This window comes from Tachysurus fulvidraco, chromosome 13 (assembly GCF_022655615.1).
Source record: "Tachysurus fulvidraco isolate hzauxx_2018 chromosome 13, HZAU_PFXX_2.0, whole genome shotgun sequence".
NCBI lineage: Eukaryota > Metazoa > Chordata > Actinopteri > Siluriformes > Bagridae > Tachysurus > Tachysurus fulvidraco.
This window is the reverse complement of record NC_062530.1, coordinates 19,844,840-19,864,355: the sequence shown is the minus strand read 5'-3', so window position 1 is coordinate 19,864,355 and position 19,516 is coordinate 19,844,840. Positions and strand designations below refer to the sequence as shown.

The following is a 19,516-nucleotide window of genomic DNA, read 5'->3' as shown; positions in this document are numbered from 1 at the left end:
ACACACACACACACACACACACACACACACACACACACACGCACACACGCACACACACACACAAAACTCAGGCAGTCATTTTACATTTTACCAAGAAAACAGGAAATGGAAAGTGGTACCGAGATTGAGAATGCTTCCAGCTGAGACTTCTTCCATAAAGGCTAAACAAACATCTCCTAACAAAAAACTTTACATCAATGATCACATCACACAACAAGAATTACTTTGATAAACAAGCCTTTTATGAATACTTTTATTATTAGAATAAAAAAAAAGATTATTGAATCTTAGATTTAAGATTAAGTCTTAAATAATTTGGAGTGTTCACTGATTTTGTGTATGAGCTGTTATTATAGAATAGCCAGGACATCCCTGTTACAGCCAGAACATTGCTGTTACACCTCCGCTGTTGTACGTAAATATCGCACATCTTATGACCAATCAGTTTCAAGCACTCAATCATGCTAAGGTAATAATAATAAGATAATAATTCCTGTTTGCTAATAATACATCATTACAGAACCCTGGAATTAATGACCTGATGAAGGCATTGATTACTTCAGTATAATCCAACACTAAGTGTCCTTGCTAAACCGTTCAGGCAAGAACGGTTGTTCAGGCAAGCTTGTAAGTAAAGAATTATTTTAAGAATTATAAAAGTTATTAGTGTTCTGCTTTGCTCTGTTTGTCATTCACAGCTAAATATCCAATGTAGCATTTACATTCCTTATAACATGTACATATTTAAACATATTGGGCTTTAGTTTGTTAGATAAACCCTTTATTTTTTGTATTAATATTATTATTTATGTCCCACACTGATCTCCATCCTCACTTTCTCAGGTCTCCCTTCAATGTATATATATATATATATATATATATATATATATATATATATATATATATATATATATATATATATATATATTATATATTTATATTCTGTAACTGTTTGAAATTTGCTGTCTACAAGAAAAGTTAAGCTTAGCTTTGCCATCCATTTCAATGAAAAAAGTTCATAGGCAGGGATTCAAAGTTGATAAAAACGCTCAAAATAATTGTCTATCTGATGCTGACAGGACAGCAAAATCTATTCAGGGTAAATTTTGAAGAAAGTATAGCAGCTGTCAGAGCAAGTTATCATGGATCATTTAGCTTCCAGCTGCTAAGCCCTAAAGACAGGTTTAAGCAGAGTGAAGGAAATGTGCCTAGAGAAACGTGGTGTTCCAACATTGAGTTTATTATATAAAACTGCAACTAGATAAGTGAAATTCATAGGTGATTATCTCCTGCTTCAACTTGCCTCAGAGTTTATTACTCGACTAGTTGTAATGCTGTGTAATTGGGTTCATATGTTCATAAATTATTCTGTATGACTAATGATACTTAAAAATGGTAGGTTTGATGCCCAGCACTGTTGTATGCTAGTTAAAAACAAACTGTCCGAAAACAAACTGAGTTTATGAACTTTTGTAAATTGAACAGTTGTACCAGGCAACAACTTTAATGCAACTTCAATGATTACTTAAAACGTTTGCTTACTACCTCAAGTCGAGTCAAGTCGAGAAATTTTTACTGTCAACCATACATAGCTGACACAGTACATAGTGAGCTGGAACAGTGTTTCTCCAGGACCATGGTGTTACAAAAACAACATAGGGAAATATAAGAGCTCTGAGCGTACAGGAAGTTGTCCTAGCCATTGCATGCAACCTAGTACAAACAGTGCAAGACAAATGACAGTGCAAACAGACAATATTAAAAAAATTGATTGATTGATTGATTGATTGATTGGTTAACTCCTAACTCTACCAAAGTGAGAGAAGAAAAATGACTCTAAGACTTTTTTGAACAGATGTTTTTTGTGTCAGAAACTGTTTGACTCTCTATGAATGACACTTAGCTTTTTTGACATATCACTTGTCACAGAAAAGCTGTTAAATGTCTAAAACTGAAACCTGCCAGTTCACAGAGCATGGTGAACCTTGTATTTGACTAGTACAACAGACTTAAAAAGTATTTAAAAAGAATTTCTGAATGATTCAACAATTGCGGGGCATTAAACCTGTCATAAATTCGTATTTGAGGTCATTGCCAATTCAACACTGGCTTCTCCTTAGCTGGAACTCATTGACATACAGAACAAGGCCACACTGAAGGAGAATAAATGTGATAAGATTACACGTTTGAAGAAACATCTAAGTGACAGTTCTGCAACTGTGTGAAAAACAATGGCATGTCTGATTCTCTCAAAAAGGAATTTATATCCAGGCTCTCTATTAATCATCTACAGGCCTTACATTTTTGCTGTGTCCAAATGAACACTTAGTTCATTTAATTGCAAGGAAGCAAGCACACAAATCTCATTAAGGATTCTCTAAAGGTGAGTGTTCTGACCCTGCAAGGTGAATTGAAATGTTTATATGGCCCACTGCCTAAATAGTTTGCTGACTTCCTCATCTAATCAATATCATCCCCTAAAATTGGGATTAGCAATCTATTGAGATGTACTACACTTAGCGCCGGTGAAGGTGTATATCAGAAGCTTATGTTGAAACTGCGGCTGGGGAAATTGATGTGAGTTTTCAGATGAAAACCTAGATTTTTATAAATATGGAAGTTTGTGACATTACAAGAAAATTATGTTGATCTATGTGTTTTAGTTCATCTCTCTCTCTCTCTCTCTCTCTCTCTCTCTCTCTCTCTCTCTCTCTAGCTTCTTCTTTAAGAGGGTTTATAAATCTCAATCACATAAATACACCTTCTCCATCATTTTCTCATCCTGCCTTAATCTTAGCCCTGTTCTTTCTTATTACCAAGCCTATCACACAGATGCAGGGCCTCCTGAGGTGAATGAGATCCGGGAGTCATATTGATTTCCCTAGCTGACTGTAATACATGTACTACATGTGGCACTGGTTGTGGTTCCGAGGTGCTGCTAATGTACAAATCAGACAGTGTAGATAGGAGGCGATTAAGGCACTAGGGCGAGGTGTGTAAATGTGCAGATAATCTTTGCATTAGAAATATTAGATTCACACAGATCTGGAGGCTAATTTAAGCAAATACGAAAGCTTCCTTGGCACAGATCGGAGTAATCTAGCAGGTAAAGCAGTAAGCTTTGCTTGGCAATCACTGGGACACAGCTGTAGCTACAGAGAGGTCAGTTAACATTCTAAAATTATCCTCTAAAAGCACATTTGAAGTTACTCACCTTTAGCATAAGTCAGTGATACTCTAGTCAGAAAAACAAAAATACTGTTTAAATTAAAAGCAACTCTCAAGACTGATATATAACAAACTTTCCGACAGGTGTGACCAAGGCTAACCGCGCACACTGAGCTAAACAAGCAGCAAAATCTACAATTTGCCAACAGCCTAAAGATTACAACCTTGGAAAAGTTGTTTAAAAAACTTTCAGAACAGGGGAATTTTTTGTTGCAATAGGTCTAATGTATGTTTAATTTCTTTTCCCGGAAAAGTTGTAACCAGTTTTACCGGCTCCCATATGAACCTTTCGCTGTACTGCATAACACGAGTGAACCTTGGTCAGAAAGCACATCTTATCTTTTTTTTTTCCTCTTTTTCAATTTTACTAAAAAAGCTCTCACAATCCATTATTCATGATTAACAGCCTTCAGTACTATGGATAGCAGCAGGCAGGAGAACATTCTATGACAATAAGCTACTCTTGCTAGTAGTGTTCCGGTTGATGCATTGAGTTTAGTCTTAGTATAGTTTTCTTAAAGTTATATAGTGTATAGTTAAGTATATATAAATATAGATAGCTGTATTAAAACAAATAGCAAATCCAAAGCACGAGAAGCCATGGATGTGTGGCCAGGATGGGTGGGCTTCACAGAGCTTCATGGTCTGCAGTTAATCTACAGCATGTGGTGTTGGATCAAGGCCGGAAGTTAGTGAAGAACCTCAGCTATCCATATCAAGTCAAGTCAAGAAGATTTTATTGTCATTTCAAGCATATATAGCTGACGCAGTACAAAGTGAAATGAGACATGGTGCTACATAGAACAAAGGCAACAGAACAAAATAAGGCAGAGCTACTTAAAACAACACAGAGCTAAGGACTTAAAGTGAGTTAGGCCTAGCCACATAAAATGCATCTGTGCAACCTGGTGGAAGAAGACGGTGCAAACAAACTATTCTGTCTATTTGAAATGCAAATCTCCCCGTGCCCCGTCCGGGTACTCCGGTTTCCTCTCCCGGTCCAAAGACATGCATGGTAGGTTGATTGGCATCTCTGGAAAATTGTCCGTAGTGTGTGAGTGAATGAGATGTGTATGTGCCCTGCGATGGGTTGGCACTCCGTCCAGGGTGTATCCTGCCTTGATGCCCGATGACGCCTGAGATAGGCAGAGGCGCCCCGTGACCCGAGGTAGTTCGGATAAGCGGTAGAAAATGAGTGAGTGAATGAGAAGTCAGATACACAATCATAAACAGTACAACATGTAGTGAAATGTGTTTTTGACTGTGTGTCAAAAATCAGAAGAATCAAAGACTTGAATTAAAATGAATATTGTATTATACAACATATAGAATGTAGAATATGTTTATATACAAAAACTATAAATCAATTCTCAAAAGTAATTAACATAAATGTTCTGCTGAGCTTTTTTTTTACTTTTCTTTTCTTTTCTTTTTTTTTTTAACATTATTTCTTTATTTATACAGAGTTTATGCAGTGCACTAATATAAAATGTACACATGTTCCAGGCTTTCATAGAACCTTTACTACTTCACTGGTTCATAGAGAGAAAGGCTAGTGAGAGAGTGAGAAATCTCTCACCCTGCCAGATCTCATAGTCTAGATAAGATGGAAAGAGCTGATAATACAGTAATCTAGACTCACAGGTTCATGTCTAGCCATTTGAGGTCATTCCATTATACCTTCCGATGCAGTTAACATTGATTCTGCCTTGGCGATAGGGAGAATATGGAGTTCATAATGGAAGACAATAGCTCCTGAATTGTGCCCAGCTTCAAAATGATTGCCGCATAATTGCAGGTTCATGATTTGCATTCACTTGCTGCCCAGCCCCATTAACCAATTAGCTGTGCTTGTTGATTTATGTGTGTGCTGATGGGACTTGATGGCTTTGTCATGGGCCATACTGATGCGTGCCTCAAAGCACTCTTGATTTTATGAGAGTAACTCTGGAGACAGGTTAATATAACAATAATAATTACATTTATTAACATTTGACTTCTGACAAGGAGCTAATTGGGATTGTCTTGATCGTTTGAAAAAAAGCAAACATCAGAAATTAGATGTATTTAGTGCGTTCTCGTATTTGTGGTGAATCGGACCGATACCTAATTTTTGATGTTTGTAAATTGTGCTGATGCAGCAAAAACAGATTCATATGCTAAGCAGTAAATCGTCCGAACTCTGCAGCAGCGAAGATATACAGTGGGATTTTCGATAGGTTTCAGCCCCAGCTTCTTATTTTTGAGGCAAAACTGGATGAATTCCAGACATGCAATCATGCAGAATTTACACAGTCACAGAATTTAATTGAGCAGCATTTTACTTTGGCTTGAAGGAGATTATTGAAGTGGTTATTTTCATCCCTGAGCCAACCCTGAAAATAATATGTCACTGCCCACGCTATTAAAGTCCACATATATCATCAGCTGTGACTTTTAATGAGCTGTGATTCCTCAGAAACTGCAAAGACCAATGTTTATTTTGAGAATCTGTAGTGAGCTATAATGATAGACATGATCCTTACAGATGATCTGACGTGCTGTACGCATTCCGGATCTGCCTGGCTTCAGTAGGGAGAGACAGCGAGGGACAGCGAGAGACAACAAGAATGTCGAGAGACTATTGCGGTTTCTGTTGTAATACCAATTTGTAGGATATTTTTCATTCCTTTTTACTCGACTTACTCATTTCCTTTGATAATTCCAAATGAACAGTGTGTATGTATGAGAGAGTGAGCGAGTGTGTGAGTGTTAGTTAGATGAAGCGAACGCCTATTTAACTTGATTTGACTGAACAGTGAAGTGGAACAGCTCAGTGTGGCTGCGGATGTCACCAGAGAGCCCTTGCACGCACCTTGGCATTTGTAATTAATCATTAGAGGTGTGCAGCTTTGCTATATGCTAATATCCATCTCTCCTTGAACATCAACCTCTGGAGCAAAGTGCACAGTCTCCCTGCTTCCTAAGCTCTTTTAACCTATTTAACTCAAAAGTATTCTTCAGTTTATTTGAACAGGGGTTTTGCATTTTCCTGAATCTCCTTGCATTTTATCCACCACAGAATTTATGTAGGACACTAAGCTTAATAAAAGCAAACATTAAACCTTACTGGCTGTGATTGAGCTCATTAACTCTGGGAGGCAGCTATGATTCAGTTCTGGGCCCATGCCCAGTGTGTGGTGTTGGCATCTCAGCTGGCTTCATTTGCAAGCCTTTTAGGTGAGCGGCTCAATGAGGCAAGTGGAAATGAGTTACCTGGCACCTCTGGCTGCAGCTTTCAAATACCAGGCAGGATCAGAACACCCTAGTAACCTATGGACAAGAGAGCACAATTGACCTTGTTTTCTGGGTGAACAGGACAGACTGTCCACTCTGCCCACCAGTTAAACACTAGGTAATGACTGTGTCACAGCTCTTGTATACAGAAATGGACAATTAGCATTGTCCTCTAAGCAGGTTCCTTTAACCAAGCAGTTGGAGCTGGAACTGATAAGCCTAACCAGAACTGCAATCACACTTATCCAACCAACACAGATTTGTCTCCACCTCCAGGATTTTGGTTTGAGGGTATAATCCCAGGTATAAGGAGCTAGATGAGATCAAAGTCCACCCCTGTGGGCCTTTCATTCTGGGAAGTTTAATAAGTTCTCATCAGACTACTAAATGTCAAACGTCTAAGAAGCTAAGAAAGCTTAAGCAACCAAGGAACCCTTAAGAAACTTGTTTTTTTTTTAGAATTGGAAAGTTAGCATTGTCCATTAAGCAGGTTCCTCTAATCAGGTGGTGGAGCTAGATCGTAAAACTTTAATCCCTAAGCTGAGAACCAGAACAGCAAAAACATTTATCCATCAAAAACAGATTTGTCTCCAGCTGCAGGATTTTTAACCTACTAGATAGATAGATTTCTAGGAAGCAAAGAAAGCCTAAGCACCCAAAAATCCTTAAGGAAAGTTTTTTTTTAGATAATTGGGAGAAAAATGGATACAACTAAATTGAGAGGAAATAATTTTTAATAAAATGCCAATCATCTTGCAGCCTGCACTTAGGATATGTCAAGAACTGGCGAAGATTTCAGTTCTTCTGGGAGCGGGTTTCATTTTTCATCAGATATGACTAAGCTATAAGGACAATAAGCCAATCTATGTCACTCTATTTAGATTTAATTTTCTCTGGACAATTAATTTTTTAGTTTAGTTCATATAACACGAGCTATATCAGATGCCTCAGCGCACTTATACACAATTATTTACAGGCCCACTGTGATGTCAACAAAAAATAAACATATGTTTTTTTTTTTATTATTATTATTGGATAAGGATTTATAAAATGGAAGAACAGAATTATAATCTTGTTTTTTTTTTTTTATCTCTAGGCACCACGGTGATGACGATGACTGCTTTTGATGCTGATGATCCCAACACTGACAATGCTGTACTGCGCTACATCATTGTGAGACAGTCTCCTGAGAAACCCTCACCGAACATGTTCTATATTGACCCAGAGAGAGGTGACATTGTCACAGTCATCTCACCATCCCTACTCGACAGAGAGGTGCGTGCATCATTGTTTCTTACAGCAAATTACTGCTTTATTTATACAGTGAATTTAAAAGAAAATTCCACCCTGAGACCTGTGACTCTGGTGTCAGGGTGGGATGTCGTTAGCACATTTACAACAAGGTTTGATAAGAGCTTTCAAACATAAACCATACAAGTCAGCTTTTATTCTTAGCTACGAAAAACAAACGTACAAGTGCTTCTTTTCTCTTGTGCCGTTTCAAAACGATGTTCCATATCATAGTAATTGGAAATCAAAGGTATAAAAAAAAACTGAAGCTTTGAGCTCGGGTCTTCACTAGAGAACATTTGAAGACTTTGGAAGGAAGGAATTTGTGTTAAGTCTAAAATGAACTCAGAAATTACGCTGACTTTTCAGTTCCTCGGGAGCTCTTGGTTGCTTAACTCTGTTCAACTATAAACAGTTGAAGAAAGGACATTATTTGCATTTACTTTATCTACTGTCCAGTGGAATCCAAATGGAGATGGGTTCTCTTCTGAGCCTGGTTCCTCTCAAGGTTTCTTTGTCATATTATCTCAGGGAGATTTTTTCTTGCCACCATCACCCCTGGTTTGCTCATTATTGCTCAATAGTAATTTAATTTTAAACTAAAAAAAACTCAGGTGAAGATCACATGTCGATTATAAAGCTTACTAGTGATACAAGGTGTATTCTTACAAGGTGTATTCTTCAGAGATGCATTCATATTTTATTAGTGGATAAAATAGCTATTGGTATCCTCACAGTGCATTAGCATATGATTAAGATTCTACCTTGTTCCTGTTGTTATCCCTTATGTTATCTGCTTGTTTGATAGTTTCTGAGTCTGGGATTAATTGCTTGTGGGTTCTGAACGTGGGTGTGGAGACAGGAGGAGTAGGCGTGTCTGAAACGCCGATGTCGCTCTGTCTTGTGTGGAGTCAGAGTTAGTGAAGTTAGTAGGAAAATGCTAATGAGGGACAGGGAGCGGTGTTTCCTGCATCTCTTCAGCAGAGCGAGACAACGGCATGATTGCTTTTTCAGCAGGGTGACGAATGCAGGAACATCAATTCGGCCCGCTGCTGGAGGAGGAATATTAGCTGTTGTCAGACACTTAGAGCGTGGTTTAATTGAGGTTATACACACTTAGCCACCAGTATCGGCTGTGTCCGACAAGAGCGACTGAAAACCCGTCAGCCGGAACGGGGTACTCACATGACATAAATTTCAATGCAGCTATACATGTGTGCCTGTGTGTATGATCCATTGTAAATTAACATTGCATAATGCTGCCTTTTTATATTCATTTTATTTATAGGTTGTTGTTTTTTTTAAATATATATATATTTTACAGCTCTGCAAGTCAGGATAGTTTTATAGCTTTGAGTCTTATTCAGTTTCCTCTTTAGATCTCCTAATATCCTGCCTTCGTCCCATGAGCTCTATTTCTGTTTCAGTCATGCTCAGGGATGTAACATGTGGCAGGTGTTGCACGCCACATTCAAGGTGACATCCTTAAAAGTTTAACTTGAGAAGGTGTGAATATGTCGAAATCTTCAGAGAATTTAGAGTGCAAATTAAATAACAGGTGTTGTTTGGATATTCTTGCCAAACATTGAGGTATTTCCTTCACAAGCAACTTGGATACATAGAGACCAATTACCAAATGTGCTTGACCTTCATAAACACAAGACACTCCAGCTTGTGTGTGGTTTTTAAAAAGCATGACTAGGTGATTTGATTTGATTCCACACCAATTTTGAGTTTTGTAGGAAAAGTTGAGCTGCATTGAACTTTTTCAAGATATCGTCACGTATCTAATCCCCTTCACACTTCGAGACGTGCTGCAGCGCTCCAGTTTACATCTGTTTCTGTTCTGCTTTGTTTTTTGCTTTTGTTTTGATTCATGTCTTGTCTCTGCCCCTGTTTCATCATTGCCTGTTTCCCTTGTGTGTTTTGATTAATCTCACCCCTGTTTTCTAGTTTAGCTCCTGATTTGTGCACCTGTTTAAACCCTTATGTATGTCTCAGCGTTTGCGAATTATACATTCTAGGTGTTTGTGCCCTCCGTACAATTTTTTATCTAGCCAATCGACCAACCTATATCTGTTCTGACCAGTTTTCTGCTTTTCTGATTAGGATTTTGCCACGTTTTGTCCTCAGCCTGTTTTGATCTGACTTTCTATAAATAAAAGCTAATCTGCACCTGTGTCCTTTGTCCCTGCCTGTGTCTCTCTGTGCTCCCTTGAAAGATATGCATTCAAGTATACATTTTTTTCTTTTTACGAACATTTGAATCAGTGGAAAGTTGTCATTTCTGCTATAAGATGCCAATCAGAATTATCACAGAGTCTGTACGGTACGTTGATATCCATTATAGAGGAGAAGAGACTGGGAAGTGTGGTGCGTGTGTGTTATGCGTGTTAGTCATGACAGCATGCATGAGCGATGATGTGTTTGACATAAGTGTTACATATATACGATGTAGAAGATTTTCAGCAGATGTGATTAATTGAGTAGAAAGCTCTTCGGATAATACTGAGTAGAAAGCTTCCACTATCACTAAATCAGATCTGTTCTGTGCTTAAGCTAGTTCTTATACACTTTGTTGACCAGTTCTTGGTGACATTACTCATGTAGTCAGATTTCTCAACACAGAGATTCGACTAATTTTTAATTCTCCACACCAAGCATCGTATAAGGCTCTGTCAATATCTTATGTTTGGACTAGACAAAGATAGCAGACAGTCTACAGTTTCTTACAGAAATTCCATTACTTCAGTTGAATTATACAAAGGAAAAAAATGCTAAGGCAATCTCACTGAGGTGATAAGTGTCTTTGATATGTAATTGATTTGATTCGCAGCTTGGAAAGCATGATGAGTTTACAGACAGCTCACACTGTTATAGTTTATTTCAGGAATAATCTTTATAATATGCGTTCTGATATGTCGAGAAAATCTATGTCTGCCAGAGAGAAGTTCAAAAAGAGCTTAAAAATGCTGTTCATCCTCATTCGGTACATGGTAAAAAAAAAACAGGTTAGCCAGATTTAAGAAACTATTACGTACAATTTACCGTAAGTGATTAAATTTCGTAACAAAACGTTATTGATGTTTATATTAACTTTATTTAAAAAAGTTTCTACTTACTGGATAGAACGATGTAGAGTGAGCGATTCATGCAGGATTAATTACATTGTGAAATCTCATGAGCTTCTCATGAGCTTGGAACTGCTGGGAATTATAAGTATAGTATTAAATTTAGACAGTTAAAACATGCATGGTTGAATAGTGTAGTGGTAATGAGTCTGCTGCAAGCTGACTCACAGGTGTGAGCTCAGTGTTTGGAAAGTACGTGATCAAACGATGTTTGTCGATGTTTTGTCAGTGCGTCTGTGGCATTTTAATTTGTTTTATTGGATCATTTTAAAGAACTGGGGAAAGGCTATAGAACGTATACGTAAGGAATAAAATATTGGGACATCAAAAGTGGGCTGAAGTGACGGGATCAAAGCAGAGAGCCACAACTGACATTCATAATGCACTAATATCTGCACATCCTATAGGGTTTTATTTTTTTTTTTATTTCAAGTAAAACTCTTTTAATTAACCAGAATATTACAGTTCATATTTTTGTCAATTTATAGTTTAATGCTGGGCTATGTTTAAAAATTTTGTAATCCATCGTTTGATTGTAACCCATCATTTGATTATTTTGCCTAAAAGTATCCTGTTCTACTCCTCTTATACCACAACATTTTGTCATATATTATAGTTATCTTAATGAGACACTGCTCTATTCTGTAACATTTATTATAACATATACAGTAGCTACAGGAAGTTACAGGCCATAGTGTGGATCGTGTCAGTCTATGTCAGTCAAATCCCATTGCCATTCATATTACAGAAGCATTTAACAGCTGATCACTCATTAGCTTCTCCTTTTCTTCCCTCTTAAAGAAACATTAAGACAACAAATGCAGCTTATTTTGTTTTTGTTAGATCTTTAACTCTGACTTTACCCCTGTTACAAATTGCTGACAATGGAGACTACTGTACTTACAAAAAAGGTCTCCTTACAGAAAACTTTACCATATCAGGGATTACACTAATCCCTGTGCATGTTGTTACTATAGTAATAATAACATTAGAAACAGCTCATTAACAAGCTCATTTTGTTTTGGAAATACTGTTAAAGCCTATGCACTTTTAAAAAGAACTGGAAGGTATACAAAACAGTGCCGTTATTTGTCATATTTCATACCATAGTTACCTTGTGTCACACCCCTTAGGTTTTTTTTCCCCCAGCCTAAGCTCTGTTCGATGGATTTCTGGGTGGTTTTTCTATTATGTGTCTCCAGATTATATTTTAGTGTCCTTCAGTGGCCCTGCAATACTGTCTTGCTTGAAGGAATCGGGGCAGATTTGGTACAATAATCCCAAATGGATTTATTTTTAACAAGTAACTGGACAATATAGTGAATAATATGAGTAAATATAAGTAAGTGTGTCAGTCATGTAAACAAATGCTCACAAACAATACATTTGCCGACTTTAAAGAGGTATTATTGTATATCATGTGTCTTTTAAACTTAAACACACGAAAGATCCACCTAACTATAATCACATTATTCATGCATCGGAATGGTAAACACTCAAATTTCCGTAACATACTGTATATCTTTTAGACGCTAAGTATAACTGCACAATATGAAATAAATAGTACTACCACTACTAACAGTGGGCCTACACACTCATACACACCTCATTCACACCCACCGTTTCAGTCCTGGATCATGGCTTGGGTGCGTAGGGGCCTCTTCACTGAACCAAGCCAGTTGAAATTGCTATATGTATATCTGGTAGCAGATCTGATCTCTCTGAAACCTCCAGGAACTCCAAGCACTCCCAAGGCTTATAACAGGCATCAGAGCTCGCCTCTTCCCACGTGTCACAAAGATCAGTGAATGTTCCAACATATTCACGTCATTAACGTTTGCAGTGAAACCTCCAGTTTCACCATGGGCTGCATGTCACAAGTAATTCACACCCAAAACTTTCATGGCTTCATTTTTTTTTTTCCAGAGGAAACTTGGATCAAACTGACCCCTAAACACTCCACTGAAATAACATGAATACTTTTAGGTGAAAATTAAACTATTATAAGTTGTTATTAATCTGTTATTCAGCACTGTCAAACCTCTCCCACATGCATGCACTAACAAGGGTTACACTTGTATATGTGTGTATTTTTCTGAGAAAAAATATAAATGCAGAATGGTTTTGATTTCTAAAGTCTGAACCTTATGTATCATCACTGGGAGAAACATAGGTACCTTTGTTCTTTTTCCAGAGAGTCTTGTTATTGCAATAATGATCATGCTCACTTTTTTGTGGTTCATTATCACTTCATACATGATTTATTCATGAGCTCACATACTGTAGCTGTAAGTCTTTAAAAAAGCTGTTCTGAAGATAGTCGCAGTAAGCAAGTGTGTTTCTGCCAATCAGTAGGTGACTGTGAGGCATGCTCGGTAGTTTCACACTGCTAACGCTTTGGATATGGTCACTTTTATGATTTGCGGCCGTTATATTTTAAGGTGCTTCTAAGCGACTGTGTCATTTTTTGCTCCGGTCTGCATGTTAATAGTAAGAGATATTTCTGTTTAATATACTAATATATAGCTTAGAGTTCAGTGTGAGATCTTTATGAGGCAGAATGGATTTATTAGTGAGAGTCACTTGGATCCGTTCTCTTTTGAGTGGAGATTGCTAATGCTTGAGTAGAGCCAAAGCATTCTGTGCCTTTCATAGAACACAACAGATGTAAAAGCTAAATGGATACAGAAAATCCCCTGTACGATGGGTACGGAGGTCTGGCACCAGGTTTCCCATTCAGGTACTACACAACGGCACTGTGGGAGCTACAAGAGGGAGTCTAAAAGTGTTACAGTACATGGGTTTCATTTTCATGTTTTACATCCTTCAGAGAAAATCTTGTGCGTTCTTTGGTGCTGCTTGTCGTTCCAAAAGATTCTGCTGCCAACAGGAAACAGGATTTGTGCACCAGAATGGATCAACTAACAACTGTGTCTTTTGTTCCTATATACAGCATGATTTCTATGCTAATTTCCAGAGATATTTATGTTTAATAGACCAATATGTTGCTTAGAGTTCAGCATGAGGTCTGTACGAGACAGACTGGATTTATTACTGAGAGTCGCTTGGATTTCTGCTCTTTAGTGTAGTCTTCTAATGCACTGAGCCAAAGCATTCAGCCCTTTGAGTGTGTATGAACAAGACCCAGACTAAAAGGGTGATAGTATATTGGTAGCAAATTCAGTGCAGTGGAAATCGTGTGTGTTTCCTTTTGTGCATCTTGCCATTCCAAAGCGACAGCTACAGTACAATCAGGAAATACTTAAAAACAGGATTTCTGTACCTGACACCATGCAGAATGGTTTACTAATTAGCTGCCAATTACTTTAGTTAATTCAGTTTCTGCACCTGCTTTGAAGCACCTGCTGTTATGTCAATAGTAATACATGCTATATCAGATGTTCTGCTCTTTTTGCCAGTAACACATGAATACTTGGTAATCATATTCAAGTTATATGTTTTATTAAAAGTAACTGAAAAGCCTCTTCTTCACATTGCTCTTACACACACTGGCCACAAATCCCTTTTTCTGTCTCTCTCACACACGCGCGCACACACACACACACACACACACACACACACACACACACACACACACACACACACACACACACACACACACACACACACACACACACACACACACACACACACACAAGACATCCAATTAATCATGGGTCATAGCATAGTGATTTCACTCACAGCAGCTTCATTCAGCCAGATCCCAAACAGTCATTCAGATGATAGCCCCTGCCTCTCGGCTGCACTCACACACCAAATGGGCTTTTCAAACATGCTTTCTGGGCTTGCGCCTAATCTGATCTTCCCTCCACGTAATTGAATGTCAGTCGCCATATAAAGATTCTTTCCAGTCTTCAATTAGTGGCTCATTGTGGGTGTCAGGACGGCTAGACAAAACAGACAGCAAAATATTTACTCCTGCAGGTGGGGCCGGAGTTATTATAGCATTTCATCTATATGCAAATAGATTGAAAGCATGAGGGACCCTAGCATCACTTGATAACATTGCATTATTGTATTATTTGGTGGCACTTCACTGTATAAAGTATATAAATTCCCATTCATTCAGCCATTATCATGTAGAGATGGAGCTTCAGTTGGCTGCAAAATAGACTTGTAAGTGGAGTTGAGCACTGCTTCGGGCTCATGAAGTTGCCATGAGTAGAGCTGCTCTATGCATTTGCATTCACTCGTCTTCTTTTTTCTGGTACGTTGTTTAAACTTTTGCTGTTTTTTTAATCCTTTTTTTATTGTGTTTATGTAATCTCTCGTAAGACGTCATGTTTAATTAAATTATGCGGGTAATTTTGTCTGATTGTCTGTCTGTCTGTCCGTCTACAGTACCCTCCAAAGTAAAGTCCATAATAATAAACATATATGCATATATTTAGTGATATAGAATATATACACAATGTATTATTATTATTATTATTATTATTATTATTATTATTATTATTATTATTATTATTATTATTATTATTATTATTATTTTGTTGTTGTTGTTGTTTGTTTATTTGTTTGTTTAATACAAAATGTTCTATCTATCTATCTATCTATCTATCTATCTATCTATCTATCTATCTATCTATCTATCTATCTATCTATCTATCTATCTATCTATCTATCTATCTATCCATCCATCCAAAAACTGCAATAAGACGCTCTGAATCACCAGCAGTAAAATCTGCCTGTCTGTCAGTCTGTAATGAACAGTAGTCCCTGAGCTAGTATTATTAGTATATAGCTCTGGGTTTGCAGCTGGTGAAAAGGTCACTCCTCATACACTACAAAAGATTAGCCTACTTGACTAATGAGTCTGAATAGTCCGAGGCACATTTTTACAGTGTTACCTCAGTGTGTGTTAGCTCTGTTAGTGGTTCTCCACTCCCATCTCAGACACATCCTATGCTGTGGAGTTTCAGGTTTTCCCTACTGTCAACATATCTGACACCTAATTATCAAGCGCTTCATGAGTTGGATCAGGTGTCGGGGGTAGGACACTGTGCAAGGCCATTAGTTCCAAGGAATGAAGAAGTTTTAGGTGATCTTTAAGGACACTTTTTTCATTTTCTTCCCAATTTGGTCATTTTCCAGTTCCTACCCACCAGACAGCTCTCCCCTATCACATCACAGCTACCAATTGGGGAGGGAAACCTGTGAAGCCTGCAAATAAGTTTTTTTTTCTAACTGCTGTTGTTGCTTCATCACAGGGCAATGTAAAACACTTTGGGGGACAGCTTTATCTATCCTCTTCTGCATGCACTTCACTGTCACTGTAACTGTGACACAGGGATGTGGTAGCATAGTGGTTAAGGTGTTGGGCTACCAATCAGAAGGTTGTCAGTTTGATTCCTACATCCACCAAGCTACCACTGCTGGGCCCCTGAGCAAGGCTCTTAACCCTCTATTGCTCAGTTGTATAAAAATCTAAGTCACTCTGGATAAGGGTGTAACCGACAGGGGTTGGAGTGTATGGCAGTGATCCCACCCAGATAACAAGGCCAGGTTTGCTCACTCAATATCCTGGTCATTGGTTGTTGTGGTATCTCTGTGATTCCAAATCTGCGTTTCACCAACAAAGGCATTTCTGTTACACCACTGTGGAGCATCTTTCCATAGTTAAGGGAGTATAGCATCTATCCATACATCTATCCAACTGTAAAGTGTTGATTTAAGAGAGCCTTTAAGGGTATAAGACATGCACTATCACATGGCTTATTTTACAAATGAGGTTGTGAGAGAAAATTGCGCTTGGATTATTTATTTAAAAAAAGGAATATATTGAATATCATTCTAACTACCGTATAATGACAGATTTTATTAGCAACCATTCTGAGCATAATTTTCTCAAAAAAAATAAAATAAAAAAATGAATGACCGACTCAGTAGAACAGTCAAGAAAGCTGAATAGTTATGTTGTACATTCTGTTTTATTTACCCCAAGAACTTTGAAAACCCCTTGGTCTAGATTATGTTAGCCATCTACAGCTAAATGTTTAGGGCTAAGTGAACTTTGATTGTAGACTGAGTGCAACTGAATTGAGATTTAGCATATGTAATATGCAGTTCACTTAATTTAGCTTGTTGGTATATGAAGTCTGTTCGTCATCCCCAATTTACACTAGTGGATGTCCTAGTGTGTAGTAGCAGTCTGACGGCCATGTCGACTGCAGTGAGTGTGGCAGACGGAGTCCAGCTCCAGACAGTGATGAGAAATAGCATTCCCTCTTCATCCTGGCTTTCTCTCTTACTTTTCCCTACCCTTTCTCCTCTATCACGCCTCTGTCCACTTGCATTAGCAAGGAAATGAGATTCCACTAATTAATTAGATCTCTGAGTGCTAAAGATGAGGATTACATTCCAATGAAGGTTAGGAGTGTCAATCATGTGTTTTTTCTCTTTCCATGCTGCAAATTCCTGGAGATAAATTGATCCCCATGGGCAAGGTGGGTAGAAAAAAAAGGGGCAAGTCGTTAATCTTTCTCTGTTATTAATTGAGTCTTGCAGAGCCACTCGGTCAACGAAGGTGTAAAACATCAGAGAGAAAGAAAATGAAGAAGGAATGCTGTCCAATTTGAAGAGAGGAAGATGGATGCCCTGAAACAATCTGGAGACAGAAATGTTGGGGGGAGGGGGGGAGGGACATTTTTAAATACATACAGTAAACGTGAACGATGCTTACATATAAGTATATTTAAATAGACTTATATTTTCTTTAATAAATGTTTAAAATCATTAGAAAATTCTAAGTTCAATGCTATTGACCTTATGGAAAATCTACAAAACGATACTGCAGTTTATAATTATAACATGAATATCTTCCATTTTGCATGCCAACTGACTGAAATATTAATTTCAGATGTTAATCAAGCTCCGGAAAACATTTTATACGCACTTGATAAACTGTGCACAATATCAGTGTGCCAACAATAATTACACTGTAAAGCATAATCTTAGCCGCTGCTCAAACAAAGTGGCATGCGGATATTAAATTGCGGTTGCATTACGGCTAATCTAAACATTCAGTGATGTATGCAGGCATTAATATAAGGAAATTAATATGACATTGCACTATTGCACTTGCAAGGACTTGGCAGAAAATCTGAAAGTTTAAATGATAGAACAGCTTTTTTTTTTTTTGGTGGTGGTGGTGGTAAAGTGCTGCGAGCAATCTCAGTGCAGTCTGTCTAGTGAACGCTGTGATATAACGAGAGTTGTTAGCATTTATATGATACAGGCAGGTAAGTGTGCACGGCAAAATCTCTTGTGAAGTCTTTTTAGTTGTTCGTTAAGAAAAATGACCCCAATTACCACATGCTCTGCCAATCTGAGAGGAAATGAAAGGTGGGAGCGCTATAAATTTCTCTGTGTCCCGGTCTGGGCAATAAAATTGCATTTGCGCTTTATTGGTGCTGTAAAGCAAGGCTATGTGCGAATAGCGAGGAATAAAACGTGTGCATGAGGAGGAGGAGGAGGAGGAGGAGGAGGAGGAGGAGGGAGCAATGGAGCAAACTGAAGCAAGGAGATAGTGAGGTACAAACAGAGTTTAATGCGAATGATTCTTTCATGTGTAGAAGCTTCTGGGGTTCATTGGATTGAATGGATCTTGGAAGAACTTCTTACCACAGTTTGCCCATTAGTTCTGCTTAGTTCACACGCATGAAGTGCCTCCTCTAACCTTGACTCTGTCGCCACTTCATGCTGTGTTTTGTGCCCTCGCAGGGGTGGGTAGGAATCGGAAGATTCGATCCTTGTGCCTGTGTGGGCTGAGATAAGAAAGAGGTCAGTGCTCTTCACATAGCGGACATGCAGGATGGATGATGGGTAATGAAGTGAGCGATGAGCCTTCTCTTTCTTTTTCACGATCTGGGTGTTCCAAGATCCTCAGGTAGAGAGTGAGAGACAGATGGACAGAGACACAGAAGGATCCTTCTTGTTTCATTTGTCAGCCTGACAGGAATGACATATTGGAGAGTCTAGCAGGGATTGAATTAGGACTGATCATTATGATTAGGTCACACGGGTGACACCAGACTAAATAAAATAGCAACAATGAGGCAAAAAGGCTCATGAAGTTTATAACCTAATTTTTTTTTTTGCAAAAAAAAAGTTTCACCTGCCTTCAGGTTTGGATTTAATACGCCTTCTGTATTACACTCGTGTGTCAGTGAGCATTTATTCATTCAGTGTTAAAACTGCAGGAAGTTTTAATCTGTCGCAGTGAATTAAACGCTTTGGGTGCTTAAACACATGGAGCGTTTAGTGTGTATAAATCCAACACACTTGGAGCTATCCATGAAGACAATCACACCCATTTCAACCAAAACTGTTCTGAGATCATGTGAGTGAGGTGAGATCAGTCCGGTTTTGAGTGAAAGCAAGCACACTTCGCGTTCTCGGAGAGAGTAATATGATAAAGCGGCAAAGGCCAGGGCTGTAGTGCTGCAGAAATACAAGGTGCTCTGGATGTGGATAAAGCATTTCACTGCATGTCGTACCCTGTACTGTGTGTATGTGTATGTGACAAATAATATTTGGATTTGATTTGGATATTTAGCATTTGGCTATTA

At 38.1% G+C, this 19,516-nt stretch overlaps 1 protein-coding gene across 1 annotated transcript in view; it reads left to right on the top strand.

The window, feature by feature from the left end:
• Nucleotides 1–19,516, top strand: part of cdh13 (cadherin 13, H-cadherin (heart)) — a 321,756-nt gene that overhangs the window by 207,605 nt on the left and 94,635 nt on the right. Inside the window, exon 8 of the mRNA XM_027161229.2 lies at nt 7,601–7,779. Coding sequence (XP_027017030.1) covers nt 7,601–7,779 — 179 coding nt within the window. The remainder of the gene's footprint in view (nt 1–7,600; nt 7,780–19,516) is intronic.